This window comes from Lonchura striata, chromosome 3, assembly GCF_050655825.1.
Source record: "Lonchura striata isolate lonStrDom1 chromosome 3, ASM5065582v1, whole genome shotgun sequence".
Lineage (NCBI taxonomy): Eukaryota > Metazoa > Chordata > Aves > Passeriformes > Estrildidae > Lonchura > Lonchura striata.
The window spans coordinates 82,133,294-82,143,882 of record NC_140705.1 but is presented as its reverse complement, the minus strand read 5'-3'; the positions used below and the strand labels follow the sequence as shown (position 1 = coordinate 82,143,882).

Here is a 10,589-nt window from a genome sequence, read left to right as displayed (position 1 = left end):
GCAGTCAGTTTTGAGCCTCTCTGAATTTTTCATTGTGTTCTAGTCATGACATTTTAGAGAATTGTATTTAGAGGTCATGTTGGGAAAGAAAAAACGTTTTCCTAATTACCTTTTGGTACAATGGTAAATTGTAGTGTCAGGGTAGTTGTACCTTTCTAATTCCTATGACTGTAACGTTGGTCTGCTCAGATTACTAAATCTTTTGCTGAGACACCAGATTGTATCTCTTCTATTTCACAAGTCCTCAATCTTTAGAGTAGAGTGAACACTATCCCACTCCAGAGGAGGCTTCACTTCTTCCACCTCTTGCTGGTGTTCATCATAACCTTTGCTGAGTCAGGATATCTCACTAACCAGCAGAAAGCCACCCACTGCTCTGATGTGGTTTAAGGGTTTGTGGTTTTTGGGGTTTTTTTTGGTTGTTTGGTTTTTTTTGGTTTTTTTTCAAAGTAGCATTAATCTTTACCAGATTATTAATTAGAATGGTTCACTGACAAGTCCAATGACTGCTAGAGTGATATTAATAGAAGAGTGTTGTTCCGATTTTTAAGATTTTTCTAAAGCCTTCTGAGTTTACATTATTGTAGAGAACTTTCTCACACAACTTTCTGTAAACAATCTATTGTTTTGCATTCCTCCATAGAAGTGGAGAAACTTAATGTACTAATAGTTTATCCAATGTCATTGGAGAGGTGGTACATTCACCCTCCAATCCACTGTCACCTTTAAAAAAATATAAATGCTAGAGTCAGAAAATAAACTTCCTCTTTTTCACCTTTGCAATAGCAGCGGCTGGTGTCGTGCTTTCAGGTGTCCTGTAGTGACAGAAGAAGGTAGGGAAATTAAACTTGCAGAGCACTGAAGTATTTAATAGCCACAATACAGAACTAGTTCTGTAGGTTTTCCTTAAAAGCATTAAGACTTTCTCACAATTTCACACTGATTCCTGCTTTTGAAGCTGTGTTTTGGCTTAAAGTGTTGTTATGCCCCTAAAAAGTGTACTCTTATTGTCATGATACTGTCACATAATTCACAAAGGTGTCATTCTAAATGTTTTAAAAAGTAAAAATAACTGAATAATCTGACTAGTCAGGATTGATTGAGATGCATTGTCTTCTATTGTCATTCAATATGTCCTTGTTAATAAACTTATTCCTTCTCTGGCTTTTCTGTTTTGCTCAGGAATGGGATGCTACTTTAGATAGCAGTGGAATAATAAACACTATAGATTGATAATCTGTTGTTACAGGCTTATTTCACATTTTTGAATGCTTCTTAGTGTTAACACTGCTTGAAGCTTCTGGAATTTCTTTGGTATTATAAAAATCTATTAAACCTTTATATCAGTAAGTGAGAGATTTTTTTAAAGGACAGTTACATATACAAAAAAAAAATTTCCACTCATGAGTGGGTGGAACATACTTGATAGTATTTTCATAGTAGAAGTACATAATCCTTACAAAACACAAAAGAAAAGTACTTGGTGTACATTGCTGCATTTTTTCAGAACTGATAGGTTCACCATCTATCTAACAATGGTCTAGGTCATGAATAATTGTTATATATTTGTATGTTATTTTATATTTGATAAAATTCTGTATTTTATACAGTAAAAAAACCACTCCACTCTGCCATTTAAGAAAATAAATACACGTTACCAGGGGAATCTGGAGGTAACTTTATGAGGCATAAACAAACAAGAAAAAAACCCAGTAGTTTCATAGTAATTTTGGAAGAATGAATAAAATATTGCAGACAGTAGTGATTTTAGTTTGGCATATACTTTTAATTAACATGCTCCACCAACTGCCATTTCATGCTATTAGCTAGGGGAGACTTGACTGTGCACTGAATTTTCTGTCTGCAGTTTTGGGACTGTCTCAGCTCCTGTGTGCAGTTCAGGGCTGCCAGAGAGATGATCTGTCATATCTAATATCATTCAGTATTTTATTTGTGGAACAGAGTGTTTGACAAAGCAAAACAACGGCGAAAAAGATTAGTCAACAGGCAACGCACACACAAAGGTGGGAAGGTTGAAGCAGAGAGGGACTAGACTTGTGGCAAGCACATATCTCTCCCTCTCAGGATTTTTCATAGAGGTGCACAGAGAGAAATGAAAGAGGAAACAATTTCTATTTTTGCTCCTTGTTTTTCCCATGTAGAATGTGTTTGGAGAATTGTTTACCTGGAGTGAGTGCTTGATTGGATTCTGGTGAGGATTGCTTGAGCCTGATGGCCAATCCAATCCACCTGTGTCTGGACTCGCACGAGAGAGAGAGGGTCACACGTTGTGTGAGAGTTAAAGTCAAAGAAAGTAGTATACAGTTTTAGTATCCTCCTTTTATATAGTATATTAATGTATTTTGGCATAGTTATAATAAAGAAATAGTTCAGACTTCTGAATTGAGTCAGACATCGTCGTTTCTTCCCATTGGGTTCACCTGCATATACAATATAGACTAAAGGTACCAAAGCATTCTTAAGTTTGAAATAACCAAAGGCATAGTGAGGTGGAGGATCTATCTCTTTGGTGAAACACAAATAAATATTATGGCTGGGCAAATAATTGACAAGGGTTTGGACAACTGCAAGTTCACTTTTGGTAAGTAGAGTGAAGATTTTTTTTTTTTTTTCCTTCCAGAGTGATGTATCTATAATGTATAGTGAATTCCATTAGCCCCCTGCATGTGAGCAGCCAGCCTGTCATTCCCATTACAGAGCTGTGGAGCAGACAAAGCCCCGGCGCACACTCCCGGGGGGACGCCGTGGAGAACTGGCTGCTCCACGCCTCTCCGTGCAAGGGAGTTCCCCGGGGTCTGCCTGTGTGCCACTAGCAGTGATCCCAGGCGGGAGCGGCGCCAGGATTGTGCCTGTGGCGTGGCTCACAACCAGTCACAATAACTGATCCTATTCAATTATTCATCGCCCGTCCGCTCGGTGCGTCTCACGGGCCGACAGCGAACGGCCTCGGCTAGGGCTGGAGCGGGCTGGTGCTTCCACTCTGGAGCTCCCCGAAAGGAGGCTGCAGCCAGGCGGCAGGCTGGCTTCTCCCGGGCAACCAGCGAAAGGACAAGGGGACGTCTCCTCAGGCTGTGCCAGCGGTGGTCCAGGTTGGACACTAGGAGGAATTTCTTCACAGAAAGGGTTGTTTAACAAGGGAATGGACTGTCCGAGGAGGTGCAGTCACCGTCCCTGATCACGCTCAAGACCCGTCCGGATGCTGTACTTAGTGCTGTGGTCCAGTTTTACATCCGTCAAAGGCTAGACTGGATGATCTCACAGGTCTTTCATTGATTCTGTGATCCCGAGCGCCTCCGAGAACCCGCCCCTCGTTCCGCGGGAGCGGGGCGGGCTGGGCGCTGCAAGCGCCGTGCCCTCCCCTCCGCTGGTGGCGGGGCGGTGCCGCTTCGCCTCGCCTCTCCCCGCCCCGGCCGGGGCCGGCCGCGCCCCGCCCTCCGTCCCTCCCCCTGGGTCGGCCGAAAGGGGCGTCGCCGCCGCCACCATCGCCATGGCCGGTTGTTGTCAGTCTCTGGCAGCGGGTTATGGCGACGGCGGTGAATGAATTCTCCGGGCGGCCGAGGGAAGAAGAAGGGCTCAGCCGGCTCCAGTTCCGCGCCTCCGACCGCCGGCGCCTCTCCCTCCTCGCCGCCCAGGCCGGCGCCCCCCGTGCCGCCGGCAGGGGCGGCGGCGGCGGCGTCCCTGCACAAGCGGAACCTGTACTATTTCTCGTACCCGCTCTTCGCCGCCTTCGCCCTGCTCCGCTTCGTCGCCTTCCAGCTCGGGCTGCTCTTCGCCTGGCTCTGCGAGCGCCTCTCCCGCGGCGCGCTCATGGCCGCCAAGGGCAGCAGGGCCGGGGCCGGCGACGCGCCCGAGCCCGGCGGGGCGCCCGAGACGGTGCGGGCGTGCCACAAGCGGGCCTTCGAGTGCATCTCCATGGCTCTGCGCATCGACGAGGACGAGACAGGTAGGGAGGGAGCGCCCGCGGCCGCCCCGGGGTGCGGGGGGAGGCCGGGAGGGCCCTGTGCCGTGGAACCGCTTTCAGCTAAGAGCAAACAAAACCCGCTGGCGAAAGAAATGCGGGGAGCTGCGGACGGGCTGTGCGGCCGTGAGCCGTGCCGTGTCCGCATGCAGTGGCGGTGCTTTGGTCCTTGCCGCAGCCCGCAGGCGCGGGTCGGATCACAAAGCTGCGGCGCGGCCTCATTCCCCTTGCAATACAAGTGCTTGTATTTCTCCCCAAAAACATAATTTTTGCCGCGGGGGTCTGGGTGAGGCGGTTAAAATTGCGGGCGGGTGTGTGACTGTAACTAGCCTCCACCAAGCTAGCCGGACAACAAAAGCACCAAGGACAATAATAAAGATGCATCCTATAATGCACTGCCTGACAAATGATGTGAGTCCTCGAGCGAGGCTTCAGGTTACTTAGCCCTCAGAATGCCCACTTGGAGTGGTGTGATTTTAAGGAAATAAATACTTACTTTAAGTATTTTGGCAGTTTCTTAAAACATGTTTTTCTTAAACTTTAAGTTTGCCATGAATACTCTTAAAAAACCTAAAAACCTACCACTGTGTGGTGAGAAGACCTTAAGGAGAACGTTTAGGATTCAATGAAATAAAACAGAGGAGTGAGGATTTTTTTTTTTTTGTAGAGCATAATATAAACCCCAACCAAACAAAACACTTGATACTAAATTAAATTTAATCATTTATTCTAAATGCAGCAGCATGATTCTGTCAGCATGCAGAAGGTAGGCCTTGGAGACCTGCTGTGCTGGTGTTTAAAATTCTCTGGAAAAGTCAGATTACTTTATTCTAAACTTTCAGTTGAGCTTTACTAGAACTGCTATCCTAGAAGAGGAGATTAAAAATATAGGAGTAGGTCTTCAATAGGTGCTGCACACTGAGAGCGCCAGAAAAGCATGGGATGTGTCCTCCTTTGCCTTGACAGTTTGGGAGTGGCAGTGGTATGTGCTCTGGGAGAGAAAAAACTGCGCACCATGTGCAGCAGGGTTAGTTCAGCACAGGTGTACAGCGAGAGAGCACTGAGGGTCATAGGAGCAAAGCATGAAAGAAGGTGAGGCTTCAGTGTTGTTGATGATTGCTCTGTGAGGAGTAGCAAAGTCTTACCTTATCAGGCACCTGTTCCACTGCTGTGATGTTTAACTGTACGTGGTTTGGTGGGTAAGCCCTTAAATATGAATTTTAATAATTAACTTGCTCTGTAGGTATCTTTAGAGTGATCATACATGAATTAGCTGCACAGGCCATGCATTTAGTAAGATGATCTTTGCTGCTTATATGAGCAGTTACAAAACTGTAACAGTCCTGCAACTGCAATATACATCCCATTGAGAAAGAACTCATAGATTTGTTATTTGATATATAGATTTGTTATTTGCTTATCTGATTTTACCAGAATACTTGTCTTATCTTTGAAAAAGTTTTGATCTGTAAGCAAGCTTTTTATATCTTCAAAGACAAAACTATATGTTAGACACAGTATGTGAAATTGGTGGAATTTCTGAATTGTCTAATAACCTATTAGTTATGTGGCATTTTTGCTGTTGTGGGAGCTATGCATACTTCAGTAATTTTGATAGCACTTCTGGTAATTTTTTATGCTTCTGAATTAGGGCAGTTATTCTTGTTTTGGCATTTTTACAGTTTAATGCTTAATATTTTTTTCTAAGAAGGCACATATGGTGTGTTGACACCTGCAAACAGTTAAGCATCCACACAGTGGATTATTCTTCTCAGTGGGACAGGGGAGAGCATAGGAGGAGCAAAAGTGAAGGGGAAAAAGGGTGAGAAATCTTTCCAAGTGATGATTGCCTTGGAAGACAGCCCTCATTCAGTTATTCATCTACCGAGGTTTTTATTGATGAGCATTATATTGTATGATGCAGAATATTCTGTTGGCCTGTTTGGGTCAGTCATCCTGCTAGTATTCTCTCCCAACTTCCTGTGCACCCTCAGCCAACTCACTGGGGATCTAGATGGGAAAAAGAAAACCTTGAGGTTGTGCTGTTCAGCAACACCCAAAACATTTCTGTGTTATCAGCTGTTTTAGTCACAAATCCAAAACACAGTGCCATTGGGGCTGTTTAAGGAAAATCAGCTCCATTCTGCCAGAGCCAATATAGCAAATCAGCAACTTCCAAGGAATGTGACATTTATTTTATTTTTAATGTCATAATCATTGAGAACTAGTCAATCATTCTGTGTGGCAGTGGAGCACAACCTTTGCAAACAGCTTGATGTGGTATTGTGCTGTGAAAGCTTTCTCCAGTTAAAAGCTGGAAGTGAAATTTTAATGATGACCTTGTAATGTTTGCATCTGCCCCTAAGAATAATAAAGCCATTCAGGCTTTGTTAGCAGAGGTGGCTGGAATCATCTCAAATCAAGATTTTATTTAGCTATAATCAGTATTAGATTTATGATTTACACTGCAGTTGAAACTGTTTCTGTGGGTGGTGGAGAGAAGAAGCTTAAAGAAAAGTCTCAAAAGAGGATTGAAGTCACCTCAGGTAATTTCATTTATCTAGCTTTGTCCTTAACAGTAAGGATATGTGAGGCTGTTGAAGAAAGGGCAGTAATGAAATAACTCCCAAGGTGTGTGGTGTTCATTACTGTAGGCAGGCAGTCTGTGGTTTGTGGTGCTAAGAAGAGCAAAGCATGAAATTACCTGCACTGGGGAACTTGCCAAATGTTATTATTAAGAGATTTTTTTAATCTGAAGAGGAGCAATAAAAAACCCTGAAGATGATTCTAGAAATGTATTGAAATATTTTTGTTAAAACTGAAATTTGCTAGAAAATAGGTTTGGGACTGAAGTTATCAAAAGATTTGAGTGTACAAGCACACAGCTACTGGTAACTGGCACTTAGGAACAGTTTTGTGAAACACTGTCATTCTGAAACTAGAGTAATGGTATCTAAAGTTTCATTATAGGCTTTTTTAATTTTTTTACCACTAGTAGCTTGTTAATGCTGATCAGGTTTTAAGTTCTAATATCTAATCTGTTATATTCCTCTGTGGGAATGCATGCTTAGTGTGATATAATTATGTTGAGTATTTTTCCAAGAGTATTTTTCCATATGCAGACATATTCATTTTTAATGCAGAATATTTATAGAAAAGGAGCATTATGAAGTAGATATTAATAGGTCTTCAGTGATTGACTTGCAGTCATGGTGTCACATAGCTTAAGTCAGGCACAGGCATGTTTCAGGTTGTGTTTGCTGCAATATCCACTCAGGACATGGTTGGTACAGAGGTGTGTTCTAGCTCTGCCTGTGTTCTGCTTCATGTGAAAGTTGGCACACACCTGTAATACAGCAGTTTCATAATAGCATAAACAAAGAAATGCCCTCATGACAAATGAGCTGCACTCTACAAAAGGTAACCAGAGAAGTATCTCTCATCTCTCTCTGTAGTGTCTTAGACTTGTTGCTTTTCTTCTTGCGTTTCTGTGCTTCTAGTGTTATTTTGGCTGTTACTGGCTGTCACTGGAAGATTAAGAGGCTGTAGTTGATGTTTCAGAAGTAAAAACTGTTAATTTCACTGTTTATGTTGGGTTCCAGAAGTAAAAGCTATTAATTTCACTGTTTCTGTTGGGAATGAATATGTGTAGGTGAGCTTTTATATTTTTTTTTTTGGGGGGGGGGAGGGAGAGGGGAATTTATTTTGTTAAGGTAGATGAGGAATTATTCTTTAAACAGGCAAAAGTGATTTGAGGCTGGTGTAGTACCTGTTTTTAATAGAAAAGTTTATTTGATATTTAAATAGATATAAAGTTGGCAGTGTCCCTTTAAGACTTCCTTTAAATCAGAGATTTTTGTTAAAATATCTCTTCCTCTCTCTTGTTCTATGCAGCATTATGTAGAACCATTCCTAAGTTTTAATTCATTTCAGAAAATAATGGGCTCACTTCCTTTTTAAGCAGGACAAAAGGAACAAGCTGTTGAATGGTATAAGAAAGGAATTGAAGAACTGGAAAAAGGAATAGCTGTCTTAGTAATTGGTCAAGGTAAGCCAGTTTTGAGTTTTGTCGAAATGATTTTGGTTTATGACTTCTTTGAAGTGAGAAATCAATATTACTAAATATGGTAGGGGCTAGCAGCAGGCTGCTGTATTAATTATTTCATAAGGATCTTTCTTAGTCCCATTTTAGCTGTAGATGAGCACTGGTCCTTTTCTCGTTCTGCCTTAATATTCCGGTCTATATCACATGCAAATCCTGCTCCAAATATTTTCAGACTCTGCAAAATCATAAGGAGTTCATGAACACTGTTAAGTAAAACATGTGATTTCTTATATAATGGGAATGCCAAAATAATGAGTTTTGATTTGATTTGCTTAAGGTGACAGTTCATGTTCTCACTTATGCAGAATTTTATACTCCCTTCAGTGTAATCTAAAAAGAAACCCCCCAATTTGGAATGGCCTGACATTGTATTTCTGAATAACTTTAGGCCAAAATAACTGAACATTTCCAACAAAGGAAGAAAGCCATCTCTCTATGCGGAAACATTTTAACCTTTAGTGTAGAAGCAGGTATGTACCATAGAAATACAGGTGCAGTGAAGGACTTGCTGAAAATTTGTATCCTCAAAATAGTATTATAATAATAAAAACCGAAATCACCTGCCCCAAACCTAAACCTGTAAGTGTTTTTGCAGGCTTGTATTTATTCCCTCACCTGTGTTTAGAAGTATGTGGTGATCTTACTTAGGGGGCAATACAAGAGGCATTTGATATAACCTGTATAAATCGCACAGTTTAAAAAAAAGCTTGACTTTAACAGATAGTGTTTCTTAGAAAGTGATGTTAATGTCTAATTCTGTGTTTTGAAATGTAAAGGGACACAGTCAACTGAATTTAAATCTGTTAATTTTGCCAGAATGAATTCTTTCAAATTGTACTTGCCTCTCAGTCACTTTTCAAGCTTTTTAAAAATCTTTTTTTCATTTGGTTGCTGTTCAGAGAAATGCAGAGACAAGGGCCATATTAGGTCAGCATGAAATGTTAGACAATATGCAAAGCAGGGAGTGGGCTCCCATCACTCTATAAGCAGTGTTGTAAAGCAGAGAGTGTCAACTAACTCTAAATTCTTGAATAAATAGGAAACTTTAGAGATTTTTTCATTAGTTTTGTAATGAAGTTCCATAGTGGAAGAGATAGATAAGGGGTGGGAGGAGGAGGAGGGAAGGCTGGGTACCAGTACTTTAGCACTTAAGTTTACCAAATTGTGTTTTAACATGGATTTTTCTTTGTAAGGTGATCAGTGTGAACGGGCTCGACGTCTCCAATCTAAAATGATGACAAATTTGGCAATGGCCAAGGATCGGTTGCAGCTTTTAGGTACCAGTTACAATTCATGACTTTGGAAAGTTTGTAATTATTTGCACAACTTCATTTAATGTTTCTTCTAAAATATTACGTTGATTTTTAAAGTGAAGGAGTCATTATCTTTGTAGGGTCTCTTTAGTTTAATTTTAGTTGAGAGTGTTGTTGATGGGTTTTGAAAATGGGATTTCATGACCCACTTTCAGGTATAAAAGTAACTGAGAAGTCGTTATATCATAGCACACTTGACATATAAAATGAGGAAATCTTAATCGATTAACTCCTGATGAAGTTTGTTCAGGGTTTTTCTGTTAGTACTGTATTGAAATTTATGATATATTGCTGATCATGAGTGCTAAGTGTGCTTCCTGTAAGTGTAACTACTTAATATTCTGTTGATTTCGCTGTTACTTATATTAACAATTTTCCTTACTATTGGTAAATAATAATAATGATGATGATAATAATAATTCTTTAACATCATGTAGACCATAAGGTTGTGAAATTCTAATATTCTTGATTATTTTCTAGTAGTGTGCTATTTTAAAATTAGAAGGTGAGGTCATGTTTTTTCAGAAGCATAGTGTTATATAGCTTTATCTTTATTAAAATTAAATATTGTATATAAGCTCTTAACAGAGTAAAGATCCTCCCATCAAACAGCAGACTCGTGGCTCTGTGTAGTGCATCTTCTAAATTTAAAGCTTTGAAAATGCTTTCAGTTCAGTCTGCAAAAGTAAAACAAGGGATATTTTTAAAATTGCTCTTTAGGAGTACACTAACAAATGTACTTGATTTTAACTTGCATATCTCAGCTTTAATCATAAGCCTCTCATGTATGAAGTTCTACTAACTCATTCTTATAGGAGCATATAGAGCAGATGGGAAAACTTGAGCTCTTTGCTCCTCTTACACGTCTGTAGTCCTAATTGGTGATTGACAGGGGAGTTGCGACAACCCCCAGGAAGGGAGCCCCTTTTGTTTCCCTTGAGTTCCTAATGTCTTAAATATTTTCTGAAAAAAATGGAAGGGGACAGAAGGTGAAAGAGACATCTGTCTTCTACGCTTTTATGGGTATTTCTTGATACAGTTTTAGTATATGGAGAAAATATATTTTCCACTTACTAGGGTTAAAAGCTGAATTCTAGAGGTAATATGAACTAGGGAACAATGGAGTGAAAGTGGTTACATGCTAACAATCTTTGATAAGGTATGGCTTGAGGTAACAGTGTTTGTGTTGTGT

The 10,589-nt window shown here is 40.8% G+C and overlaps 1 protein-coding gene across 7 annotated transcripts in view; it reads left to right on the top strand.

Moving 5' to 3' along the window:
- Positions 1-3,470: 3,470 nt before the first annotated feature.
- Positions 3,471-10,589, top strand: part of SPAST (spastin) — a 38,578-nt gene continuing 31,459 nt past the window's right edge. For 3 of the 7 annotated variants that reach the window (XR_014954398.1, XM_021545459.3, XM_021545457.3), the window contains exons 1-3: positions 3,471-3,964; positions 7,941-8,027; positions 9,278-9,361. Coding sequence is in view for 6 of the 7 variants with exons in the window: in XM_021545459.3 (XP_021401134.1) it covers positions 3,559-3,964; positions 7,941-8,027; positions 9,278-9,361 (577 nt within the window). In the remaining variant the exon portion in view is untranslated. The remainder of the gene's footprint in view (positions 3,965-7,940; positions 8,028-9,277; positions 9,362-10,589) is intronic. The other 4 variants (XM_031504312.3, XM_021545458.4, XM_021545462.3 and 1 more) reach the window with 2 other exon arrangements.